Source organism: Pygoscelis adeliae, unplaced genomic scaffold (assembly GCF_000699105.1).
Source record: "Pygoscelis adeliae isolate BGI_AS28 unplaced genomic scaffold, ASM69910v1 Scaffold262, whole genome shotgun sequence".
NCBI classification, from domain to species: Eukaryota; Metazoa; Chordata; class Aves; order Sphenisciformes; family Spheniscidae; genus Pygoscelis; species Pygoscelis adeliae.
The window spans coordinates 806,991-819,583 of record NW_008824184.1 but is presented as its reverse complement, the minus strand read 5'-3'; the positions used below and the strand labels follow the sequence as shown (position 1 = coordinate 819,583).

General features: G+C 52.1%; 1 protein-coding gene across 1 annotated transcript in view; it reads left to right on the top strand.

Annotated features, from left to right (window-relative positions):
* Positions 1-9,574, top strand: part of SGSM1 (small G protein signaling modulator 1) — a 44,570-nt gene extending 34,996 nt beyond the window's left edge. The window contains 11 exon segments of the mRNA XM_009334430.1: positions 288-433; positions 1,074-1,202; positions 1,686-1,868; positions 4,285-4,356; positions 5,173-5,757; positions 5,960-6,084; positions 7,420-7,502; positions 7,870-7,979; positions 8,272-8,368; positions 8,797-8,964; positions 9,486-9,574. Of these exon segments, the coding sequence (XP_009332705.1) occupies positions 288-433; positions 1,074-1,202; positions 1,686-1,868; positions 4,285-4,356; positions 5,173-5,757; positions 5,960-6,084; positions 7,420-7,502; positions 7,870-7,979; positions 8,272-8,368; positions 8,797-8,964; positions 9,486-9,574 (1,787 nt within the window).
* Positions 9,575-12,593: the final 3,019 nt, after the last annotated feature.

Below are 12,593 nucleotides of genomic sequence, written 5' to 3'. Positions count from 1 at the left end.
TACTGGGACCAGTCTGTTGCATGCAGGGCCCTATGTACACTTGCTCAGGATTGGGAGCAAACATCTGAACTCTGATCCTCGGACTTCAGCCCAGTGAGCAGCAGTGCTGGTGGTACAAGATGATGAGATACTGACCTGTCCCAGTAGACTCCCTGCTTTGCTGCTTAGGCTAGATGTGGCTTCATAGGGTCTCCTTCAGGGACCAGATTCATCGGAGCTTTCTTCTGCACTTCATCCTCATGGCTCCCTGAGTTCCCTGGCTGAATGTTTGTTTCTGCCTGATGCAGGGCTGGCCTACTGCAGACACCTCTCCACAGTGCGAACCCACCTATCTGCACTGGTTAACCACAACATCGTGTCTCCTGATGTGCCCTGCAATGCCAGCTCGGGACTGACTGTGGACATATGGCAGAGATACCTGCAGGACAGCACGGTAGGGCCAACACTCTTGGGACATGCCAGTTGTGGTGGGCTTGGGATGTCCAGGGCAGCATCACTTAAGTGGTCGTAGCATGGTAAGGTAAAGCAAATTGAGAAGTTCCCCGAGAAGAGAAGTCACGCAGCCTGCCCCAGGCTGCACAGAGCCCGGGGCTCCTAATCCTTGACACGTGGAAGCCGGGGAATGAAGGCTGCTCTCCTTAGCACGCTTCTGTTCGGAGCCTGTCTGCAGCAGTGTCTGTCACCCTGAGTACTGTGGTCTTGAGGGGGGTCCCAGCATACTGTTACGGCAGGATAGCTGGAGGGCTGTGACCAGTGCCGCGGTCCTGATGTGCTGCCAGGGCTCAGAGGCGCAGCAGTGACCTTGAGTGACTTTGGGCCACTTTCTGGCTGTGGTGAGCCAGTGTTTCCCAAAATGTCCATCCGCAGGGGCCTCTGGCTGTGCTTAAGCCCAAGTGGAGATCTGAGAGAGCATCTGCAGTGAATGGGCCGCAAGTTTGCAGGTGGTCAGCATCTGGGCAGCACTCTGGGTGCTGAAAGGCAGCATGGCTGGGCTGGGGTTGCCCTTGCATCTGCCAGCTGAAGGGCTGTGGTCCTGGCTGCGTCTGTGCACTGACTCAGAGCTCTTCCTACAGAGTTACGAGGACCAGGAGCTGCTGCGGCTGATCTACTATGGTGGGATCCAGCACGAGATCAGGAAGGCTGTCTGGCCCTTCCTTTTGGGCCATTATCAGTTTGGGATGACCGAGGCAGAAAGGAAAGAGGTTGGTATGGGTGTGCTGCCAGCTCAGCAGCCGGGTGTATTGCATTGGTGTGCCCTGGATATTTCACAGCTTGAAGCGTCCATATGCCAGAGTCCACCCTGTGAACCCACTGGGTGTTGTGTCCCCTTTGTACTGCAGCTGTAGATAGGAGGTGGGAGAAAGACTCAGATAAGCAAGAATTGATAGGATCAAGCTCGATGCCCCCCTGTGCAGCTGCTGATGTTCAGTGCCCTGTGCACCTCTGGGAGGCAGGAAGGAGATGGATGGTCATTCTTCCATCCTAATTTTTGCGAGGTTTTGTGGGTCAGGCTCTGGCTGTCACCATGCCAGAGATGGGTGACTTCATGTCCCATCTAGCCATAGTTAATGCAAGCATGCACTTAGCTTGTCTGTGCAGGTCTGTTTGGGGGATGGAGGAGGCACTGGTTTCTGGGCTGTTCCAGGGGCATCTGTTCAAAGACCCTTTGTCTCTAAATGCTGCAGGCTGATGACCAGATTCGCACCTGCTACGAGCACACCATGGCAGAGTGGCTGGGCTGCGAGGCCATTGTCCGGCAGCGAGAGAAGGAGTCGCATGCAGCAGCTCTGGCCAAGTGCTCCTCTGGGGTCAGTCTGGATTCCCACATTCAGAGGATGATGCACAGGGACTCGACGATCAGCAATGAGGTGAGGGGGCTTGGGGAGGGCTGTGCCCACCCAGGCTCCGTGTTGGCCTGTGCTATAGGGAGGGACAGAGACGCGGTTCTTGCTCACCCTCCTTCTCTGACCTCTGCCTGCCTCTGCGCCTCATTGCTCACTGTAATCCGTGCAAATTAGAGTTGGAGCTTTCTTACTTGTTTTCTTTCATCTGCTCTTCCAGAGTGTTTAGCAGTAGGAGAGGGCATCTCCTGCAGTATGACCCCAGTTTCCACACTGTGTGGTACTGCACTGACCAAGAGGTTTTGGTCTGCAGCCTGAGTGACGTATTGGAGGTCTAACAAATTTGCTTTGGTTCTTGCAGCCGCAGTATCCACAGCAGCACTGAACAGCTCTGCATCCGTGACCCTGGGTGGGGGTGCTGTCACAGAGCACCCAGGGGCAGCAGGGAGAGGGCAGGGGGTCCTGGCAGAGGGAAGCAGGTCAGCCAGGAGCCCAGAACTCGTTTGTGGAACCGCGTGTCCTAACCCAGACACTCGGACCAGTCCTGTGAAATGTTCCTTGTGGGTGTTTCTGGAGAACATGAGATACCCGTTACCCAGTTTGCACTCCTGCTGCACATCAGGATTAGCTCCATGGAAGTCAGTGTTGAAGTAGGGGGAGGGAGGAAGGCCATGTTTGTGGCACTGAGGAGCTGTGAAACAGGTCAGTGGGTTTCTTGACTCCCTCCTTCCATCAGCTGCTCAGCACAGAGGAAGCCTGGGCCACTGCCTGTGGGCAGGAGGAGTGGGGTGACTCTGGGACTGGCTGTGAAGGAGCCTGCAGGGCTCGAGGCAGCTTTGGTACACTGTGCCGTCGTGGGACAGAGCTGGGCCCCAGCACCCAGCGCCATGGGACTGGCTCATAGCAGTGCAGTGAGGAGTTAGATCCACAGTCCAAACCAAAGGGTGTGGAGGGAAAAGCCTGTTAAAGGAAAGGCAGTCCTGGGAACAGAGTCCCATGGAGTGTTTCCATGTGGGTTTTGTCCTTGGAGGAGAACAGCCCGGCATGGCAGAGCAAGTGGTGCTGGGTTATCTGACCTCGTGCTGCTGCACCGGAGGCAAATGGAGGCCAAGCCGAAAAGGGCCCGGTAGGTGCAGCACTGGAGATTTCATCTGGTTTCCTCTGGGGAGTTTGTGTGGATGCTTTTGGAAAGAGATGAGCTCAGCCCCAACCATGCAGGCTACGTGTGTGTGTGTGTGTACAGGGAGGGAGAGATGCAGGGAAGGCAAGTCCAAACCAGGGTCTGTGTGCGAAAGCTGGATGACACAGCTCTCGCTGGGGGAGAGCAGAGGTAGGGCTGCACGGCTGGCATTGCTGAAGCCCCTTGAATCATTCCCATCCCCACAGCATCTCCACTGTGGTTCTTGTTTTGCATTCAGGTCTGCCTGTTCTGGGAACATGCACTGGGAGGGGAGCTGGCAGAGTTAATACATGCAAAGTTTCACCCTTTTCCCAGCTTAACCTGAAATTTCCTGTTACAAAATGCTTCCATGGTAATGGAGGAAAACTGTCGCCCTTCCTCTCTCCATCAGAGCTCTGCCCAGCAAGCACCCACAATACTGGGGTGGAGACAACTCCTGCTGCTGTTCTGAAAGTGCCTGTTTTCTTAAAACCCTATTGTTTGTGTGTGATGTCATTGCAATGCTCTATACATCCCGACTTGCAGGCAGCGTGAGCAGCCTCAGGCTCCTGCGCTACGATAAGCCTGGCGCAGAGGTGGCTCAGATAACAGGGAGGACTCGCTCTTTAGCGAAGACTCGTTGCTCAGAGGGAATCCACGAGGCAGAGCACTGAACTGGTCGCTGCAAAGCCCGACGCTTCCCTCTGCGCTTCAGCTGGAAGCCAGAAAAGGGTGCTGTTGACTTTTAGAGGGGCTGCCTTGACTGAGTCTGGCTTGAAACATCAGTATTTGTCCTTTAAGAAAAGGAAAAAACATTAATATGCTTGGAGGGATTGTTTTATAACCTGTGACTTCATCGTTTATGTAAACTAAGATGGGGTGAGCCTCATTGCTGCCAAATTAGGACAGAGTTTTGTAGAAATTTGCACTCCAGGGAGACAGCGTGACCTCTCTGAAGGCCAGAAGAAAGCAGTTCCTTTCAGACCCAAACATACAGTGCTTGAACAACTGGATTAGCCTGGGACTTTGTTTTTTGTCATCTTCTCCAGCAGTAAATGTCAGTGGCAGGCTGAGGCAGGGTGCTGCGCTGTGACAAACCTGCACGGCAGAGTTGATGTGACATGAACGTCTTTCATGGGTCAAATATGAGAATTTATTGCATGCATTTTCTGCTTGTTCTTTACATGCAGATGTGCCCACCTCTGATAGCGTGCCTTGAGCCTCCCCCTGCTCCAGACACCATGCTCTTTGCCTTTTCACTGGCCTTTTCCCTCTCTCTTGCAGTCTTCGCAAAGCTGCAGCTCTGGCCGACAGAATCACGCCCGGCTGCAGAGCGACTCCAGCTCCAGCACGCAGGTGAGCGGCAGCGCTTTGTCCCCTCTTGCTTGTTCAGACACCAGCCACCCAACAGCATGCGTCTCTCTGCCCTGGCTTGGGCCGATCACTAGTCAATAACCATAATGATTTCTGGCAAACAGAAGTGGTAGTTGGAGGAGGTAAATGACTCACAAATCTGCCTCCGGACCCACTAAGGTCAGAACTGCACACTGCTTGGCGGTGTTTAATATTCATCAGCCTGCTGTGCCCAGGCTTGAAGGACCAACCCCCGTGTGGCCTTCACACTTGAGGGCCCTTGGCCGCTCCGTATGTTAGTAACCATGTGTTTAACCAACCTGTTTAAATGACATTCTGCCCAATATATTATGCTGAGTAAAGCGTAGTCCTTTGGAGCAGCGGCTGTGGGCTCCGAGTTGTGCAAATGACCAAGCACTGACCTGCCAAATCCAGGCAGGGGAACCTAAAGGCTGAGGACTGTGCCCGGAAATTCCTCCAAGAGTCTGGTTAAAGTAGGACAGGGAGCTAGATGCTCAGGCTGAAGTTGTCTCTCGCTATAGCGAAGATGTGGAGCCACAGCCAGGCACAGCATTAGTAAGCTGAAATGCCCTCAAGTCCTCTGAGCTTTCTTCCACTGGTTGCTTGTACGAGCCCTGCACATACAGAGCAGATCTTCCTCCCTCCCCACTGTTGGGAACATGGGCATTATGTCCCCAGGAGCTGCATTCAGTAGTTTAACTCTGCAGCTCTTGGGGACATAATGCCTATGTTCCCAACAGTTTGCTGAATGCAGGGGGTTTGCTCGCTCTCACGTGGCTCTCTGCTCGTGCTTTGCAGGTGTTTGAATCTGTTGATGAAGTGGAACAGACTGAAGCAGATGCTCAGCTGGAAGATGGCAAACAAAGCAAGATCCCCAATGGGACAGTTCCCAATGGCACGTGTTCCCCTGATTCTGGCCACCCCTCTTCCCAGAACTTCTCCATCGCATCAGGATTCTCAGAGCGCAGCTTCAGCAATGAGGAAAGTGCCCTGGAAACCAACAAATCCTCAGCCAGCTCTCAGGTAAAGGCTGGTGGGTCCGACGTGCCAGGCCCACAGGACTCAGATGGTGCCCGGCAGCAGGAGAAGCTGCAGGGCCAAGAGAGCCTAGAAGGTGAATTTCCCACCAGTGGAAGCGTGGACTTTGTTTCCATGGATGAGAGCTCAGCAGGGGTCCTGCGTGATCGTGACACTGTGGCCCTGACTGTGGTAGAGAGCTGGGCAGACAGCGAAGCTGAAAAGCAAAGCTTGGTGGAGAGTGAAGATAACCTCTCTGAGGAGCCGGAGATGGAGAGTTTGTACCCGCAGCTGGATTCTCTGGCTGTAGGTGATCTGGCCAACAGTGAAACGTCTGCTGTCTCCTCGACAGGTGTCACCTACTCTGTAAGTATGGACTTGTTCACTGAGTGGGTTTCTTCTTGGGTGTCCCATTATTTACCTGCCTTTGCCCTGTGCTAATCCTGCAGTTGTGTGTACAGGGGTGCTCCACCTTCCACCCAAACTCTGCCCTGTCGCTCCGTTGCCCTTGCAACTTTCTTTTTGGTTTTTATTTGAAAACAAATAACTTTGCTTTTGTTTTGGGCAGCCAGAGCTACTGGACATGTACACAGTGAACCTGCACCGCATTGAGAAGGACGTGCAGCGGTGCGACCGCAACTACTGGTACTTCACCCCTGCCAACCTGGAGAAACTCCGCAACATCATGTGCAGGTGGGAGCTGCGGGGGTCAGGGTGGGGGCCTGCCAGCCCTCCCTGCGACGGTGGCTGGTTTCCCTGAATTCACCTTGAGGCTGGAGCCTCAAACTTTGTTCTGGTTACCGAGTTTCGCCTCCTTGACTTCCTCCCTCAAATCCCCTCATCATCCTAGAACTGGGGCCACAGCTCCAAGAACCTCACGGTTACCAGACCGAGGAGTCCAGCCGTCCTGCCTTGTGCTGCTCTGCCCCGTGACTGCCGTGTGTCTGGGTTGTTGGCCAAAGCAGAGGGCTCCCTGGGGCTGCCCATGCATGCTGCCTCGTGCTGTCAACCCAGTGCAGCCCACCTGCTCTCTGGAATATGCCTGGAAAATGTTTTAATGAGGCTCAGCCCGCAGAGCTGTGGTGCTAATGAGGAAGTGCCTGAAGTGACCGAGTGGTTAGCGCCTACCCAGGAGACAGCAATACCTGGGTGCGTTTCTGATTCTCTTTGCTTAGTCCCTGTGACTAAGAGGTTGCTGTGTGACATTCACCAGCTCAGACCAGCTCCAGCTCAGCAGCTGCAGCTTCTTCAGGGGCAGCAAAGGCTAAAATATTATTACTCATCTTGCAAATGTAAGGAGAAGCTGCTATGTCATTAGAGCTGTTTTATCTGACAGCCAGAGTTGGAGATCTCTGCTGAGGTTAGACCTACAATACAGCAGATTTTGGAAAACTAATGGGCAGGATGGAGAAAATTGTTTCCTTGTGCCAGCAGTGGATCCGAGTCCTTTCTGAACACATTTTGACTTGCTACCAAATATGGGAAGATATCTCTGCAGGGCTGGTTGCTTCCTGGGACACTGGGTCCAGGGAGGCGAAGCAGACAATGTCATGCAGAGAGAGCCAAGAGGATGAATCAAGGGGGAAGGGAGAGAATGAGAGATAAATTAACAAACTCTATCAGGCTCTGCCCTTTGACCAACCACCCCACCTTGCTGTGCTTTTTGATTTCACTTTTCCCTGCGCTGATTTCCATGCAATGGCCGTGGCACAGCCCTGGATCAACACCCTGCAATGGCCGTGACCATTGCAGAGTGTTGATCCAGGGCTGTGCCACGCATGGCTTACCTGAAAGTCACCACGGGAACTTAATCATTTACAGGCTGGCTGTAGAGGAACGGAGCACAGGCATAACAGAATAAACAGGTCTGATTTGCCCTGCCTGCTGTCGTGCATTGGTGGCAGCATGTAGGAAATGCCAGCATCCCAGGAATGGAGGCAGGGCACGGGCAAGTGAGGTGGCAGGCTGTGGCACTCATGCGTGGCACGGGAAGGGCTCACGGGCCACCTTTTCTGCTCTCTCACACAGCTACATCTGGCAGCACATTGAGATTGGCTACGTGCAGGGGATGTGTGACCTGCTAGCCCCTCTCCTGGTCATCCTGGATGACGGTGAGTGGGTAGCTCTGCTCCACTGTCCCCATACCTTTGTGGGAGTGTGTGGGGGGATCTGCTGGGCTGGTGGTGGCCCTTTGCAGTGGGAGGGTCCTGTGCTCGGAGGTGTGGAGCAGCTTGTGGCAGGATCCCCTTTGTCCTTGCTGCTGTCTGACTCCCAGGAGCCCAACCTGGGGACAGCATGTACCTTTTGCAGTGTGAGGTGTGTTTCCAAGGCCAGTCCCTGCTGCGCAGCCCTGGCTCTGTGTGTGTTGAGCGGGAAGGGATGTTCTTGCTGCGAGTGGATGGTGGGGTGTGGTGACACGGGTGCAGATGCAGCAGCGTCCGTGCAGCGGAGCAGTAACTGTCTGTCTTCCCTGTGCAGAGGCTCTGGCTTTCAGCTGTTTCACGGAGCTTATGAAGAGGATGAATCAGAACTTCCCCCACGGGGGAGCCATGGACACCCACTTTGCCAACATGAGATCTCTGATCCAGGTAGGGGGGTTCTGGCACAGGGTCGGCAGCCTCTCAAACCACAGGGGGAAAGCTGTTCTTGGGACGGGGGTCTCAGGGGGGCTGGAAGGAGCTTTCAGTGGCAGGAAGCAGGAGAGAGAGCAGGGGGCTGTAAAGAGAGCCTGGGAGTGACACGTGCCAGGATTGCAAAGGAGGGAGAAGCTGGGTGGAAGATGGCGTGGTAGGAGAGCAGTGGGAATGGAGGAAGGCAGGCAGAGGAACAGCTGGTGCCTCTGGTGTGCACTGATGAGTTTCCTTTTGCTTTTCTTGGCAGATTCTGGACTCTGAGCTCTTCGAGCTGATGCACCAGAATGGTGATTACACTCATTTCTACTTCTGCTACCGATGGTTTCTTCTGGACTTCAAGAGAGGTGTGTGCTGGGAGGGGAGGCAGTTGAGACCAGCAAATGGGGAGGGAAGGCAACGTCTGCCATGCTTCCATGCTTCTCAATACACTCTGCAACTTGAGTTGTCTGAACTTAACTTTTTACCATGTGTTCCTGTTTTGCTTTTCCCTGGTAGATTTGTGGCTGATTTTTCTGTCTAGATGCAGAACCTGTTGTTCCAGAGCTGCTGGTGAGCCTCCACTGGATTTGTGTCCTGAAGCCTGTGCCACCTGCTGCAGGCCAGAATATTTGTCTCTATAGATGACTGACTTATTGCTTCCAACTGGAACAGGTTCTTGTGGGAAGAAACCACCCAGCGTGTCTTCCCAGTGCTGCTGTGAACTCTGTGAGTCAGGATGATTGTAAACCCGTGGCTGGTGTAGTAACTGCTGGGCTTTTTCCTCTGCTAACAGAGCTGGTGTATGATGACGTGTTCGCCGTCTGGGAGACCATCTGGGCAGCTGCCCACGTTTCCTCCGCGCACTATGTGCTCTTCATAGCCCTGGCTTTGGTGGAAATGTACCGGGACATAATCTTGGAGAACAACATGGATTTTACAGACATCATCAAGTTTTTCAACGGTACAGCTTGTGTTCTGTTGGGCTGAATTTGTGGCAGCTGCTCAGATGTAGGCAGCACGTGTCTGTCTGACTATAGACAGTCATATCTGGGCTATACTGGTAAATGTTTAAGACAGAGTAGTGTATGGTTGTGCGATGCTGATACTTGGAACACGATGGTAGAGTTGAACTTGACTGCCCTTGAACAGTCAGGCCCTGAGGGGGGCCTGGTGGTGCCTGGGGGAAGCCACCCTGCCATCCTTGGCAACAGCCCACCTTGCCATCCTTGAAGGGAGCTGTGAGTGTAGGTTGTGCTTCCTGCTGGCTGTAATCATCCCGAGATGAGTTGGGTAATGACGGCTCTTCGGAGTCAGGTGTCTCTGCGAGGGATGGTGCTTGGGGACTTGGGCAGGAATTTGCAGCTTCAGCTCCTGCCTGGAGCTCGGCTGCAAAGCAGAGAGCTGTGAGGCTGGGGGGACTCCTCGAGACGCCGGGCTGCGCGGGTCTAGCCTCTTTGTGGGTTCCTTCTGTCTGTGTTCCAGAAATGGCTGAGCGGCACAACACCAAGCAGATCCTGAAGCTGGCTCGGGACCTTGTGTATAAAGTCCAGACTCTGATCGAGAACAAATGAAGGACATGGGGAAGACGAGGCATCCAGACAAAGAGCCGGGACTCCCCTTCAATGCTTCCTCCCCTTCTCCTTTTTCTCGAAGCGCCACACCTGTGGAAATAAGGTAGTTGGACGCATGCTGCTGTCTAAACTGGAAGTACCCTTAGCTCTCCAAGTGCTGTGTTCAGTGTTAGGTCCAGGGGCCCGGCTCAGATCTTCGCAGCCTTCTTCAGTGACTTAACCAAAGATCTGTACAGTTGCATTTTATTGCTAAGGACTTGCTTTGGAAGCAGCACCCAGGCAGTCACTTCCTTGCCTTGCTACAGCAGAAGGGCAGCACGTGTGGTTACCACCACAACTGCTGAGGCAGTTGCCAGCATCCCAGGTCAGAGCTTGGGGTCTGGGAGAGCAGCGCTGCCAGCCCTCCTCGGGGCCGACTCGGGCTCAACAGCCTTTGTTGCAAGGAAATAAAGCTGCTTCCTTGGACAGCCGTTACCCTGTGGCACGGGGAAGCCAGCCAGCCCTGCAAGCCTGGGCAAGACAGGGATGCTGCCAGTACTCAGTTTCTTACTAACGTTATGAGGTTCTGCCAGTAACAGAGAGGTACTTTGATGACAGAAATTCCTCTTCTTTTGATCTTGTCCCTTGATGCATAGCATCCCCTTTAGTATTTTTTTTTAGGGCTCTGTTCTCTCCCTGGGATTTTTACGTTGTTTGTTACTACAATATCTGAGCACACAAGAGTTTCAGCTCTGGATGGATTTTCATCCAGAAGAACTCCAAATTCAGCATTGGGTTTTTCTTTCAAAATCCAGTCTCTGTAACGCTCTCTGAACACTGGAAAATCTGGTCCTAACCTCCTCTGGGAACTCTAGACTTGAGGTTTTCGTACCTGCCTTACTCTAGTTGCTTGTGTTAAGAGTCTGGTCTCGTTATCGGTCCTCTGCAACCCCTGTTAGGGGAGAGCTCCTTGGAAGGCAAGTCAGAGCTCCTGACTTCAGTGACTGTCCTGACTTTCCCTCTGAAGGTGCCTGTCTCTTCCTCTCTTAATTAAAAGACCAGCTGCTCAAAGCTAGACAGTGCAAACAATCCCCTTGGTGCCTGCAGGTTTTCTGTGTGCTTCTGGGGCTGGTTGCAAAGCCCCCTAAGTCCACTGAAAGTCTCCAGTTAGGTCTTGGTGGGCTTCTTTCACATGCCTGTGAAGAAGAAAATAGCCCAGGGTCCCTGAGTGGTCTTTGCTTTTGGAAGATGCACTTCTGTGGCCACTTTTCCTGCAGTGGCTCTCCAGTTGCAGCCCCTGGAGCACGCTGCATGAAGTGCCTCTCCAGCACTACCAGCGTGAGAGCTGAGCTGCTGTGTCATGCTAAGGCTGCGCTACGGGGGGTTTGGATTCATTTTTCAACTCAGGTAAAAACAATAAAGGAAAAGGAGAGGTGTAGGTTGTTGGTAGGTCTAGTTTGGCCAGGGAGGGCTTTGTCATGGCCACAGAAGGCTGCCATGAATGTGTGCTTTCAGCAGCAGGGAAGACGCTGGGTTGTAGGTCTCTATAAGGGTACTTTCTCTCAAGTTTTGCTGCAAAAATTTGTGTTCCCCCTCCATGCAATGTGTGATATGTGTGTGCTCTCCTCCTCCCCTCTGCAAGATAAGGCCCTGCTCTTCTCTTGCTGTTGGAGTGCTGCTCACCAGAAGGGAAAAGGGGCCCTTCCCTTCCTCTGTGGAACATCTGTTTGTGCTGACTGTGTTTTGTATTTACTTGTGGCATGTGTCAGATGTTGCTTGCAGAAAAAAAGACAGATGTAAATCTGCAGAAGAGAAAACTGCTGCTTCAGAAAAGTTCTGCAGTGTGGTGAAGCGATTTGCAGTTTCTGAGCAAATCAGCTAGTCTTTCTGCAGTACTGGGACACAGAGGCTGCAGCTAGAAAAACCAGGGAACAGTAGTAGGTACTGAACCCTTTGGGGAAGAGGACTGCAGCAGGGTGAGAGTAATGGGGAGCCTTTCATTTCTCATAATCCCAACAAGCAAATGTGTACCAACAGTCTAGGAAATTCTTTGAAGCAATTTTCTGCATTAAATCTCCAAAGAGTGCTTGGTCTGTAGTAGCCCAGGAAACAAAGTCATTTGAGCTTCAAATCTGCCAGTTCACATGTGAATCTTTCATCTTTCCACAAAGTAGAGCGGGAAGCTTGTGCACTCCCTACCAGGCTGTTCCTGTTCCCTCTAAGTCCTAGGACAGGTAATAGTCTGCCTGCATCACCTTCTCCGAAGGGGAAGGGAAGTGCTCTGTCCTCCCCTTTCTGAGGGACAAGAACCAATAGGTCAACTAAAACACAGTCTTACCAAGCAACATTGCTGACACTTTATCTTTTAAGCTTCTCTTTTTCTTTTCTTGGTTTTTTAAACAAAAACAGCCAAGAAATTCTGCACAATATTTGCTGTCTGTATTAACTGAGAGTGTCTTTGGGCCGCTCAATATCAGTGTTTTTTGAATAACTTCTGGGGGAAAAAAGTATTTATTTATTGATTGTACATTACTGTGTGTCCTTGTATACTTAAGTATGTGAGTGTGCATTGTTATGCAAATGGAGATATATCTTTTCAATGTTCTTTACAATATCTTGTAAATGTTTATCAGAAAATTGTGTCTATATATAATATATATACACAGTATAGAGAGAAAATACGTTAATTAAGTGGGTTATTTTTTGAGGGGGGGAGAAGAAATCTTTTGCTTCTACGAACTGTGTGGTTTCTATAGCACCTATTCCATGATGTGCCAATCTGTCACTGTCCCTGTACTGTGAGAGTTATTCTGGTACGGCAACAGGGAGGCTCAGAGCAGAAGAACCATCGTGACCTCAGCTTGGCTTGATTTTAGTTCTGACTTTAAAACTGAAAAAGGAGAAAAAAAAAACCATTAAAAAATAGCTTTGTTCCAGCTGTGGTGCTGAGTAGAGTCCGCAGGAGCAGACCTCTGCTTGAGCTGTGCAGGGTTTTGTGCCTGCCCAGGGATTAGCTTGGGTAAGAACAGTTGCAGAGTTG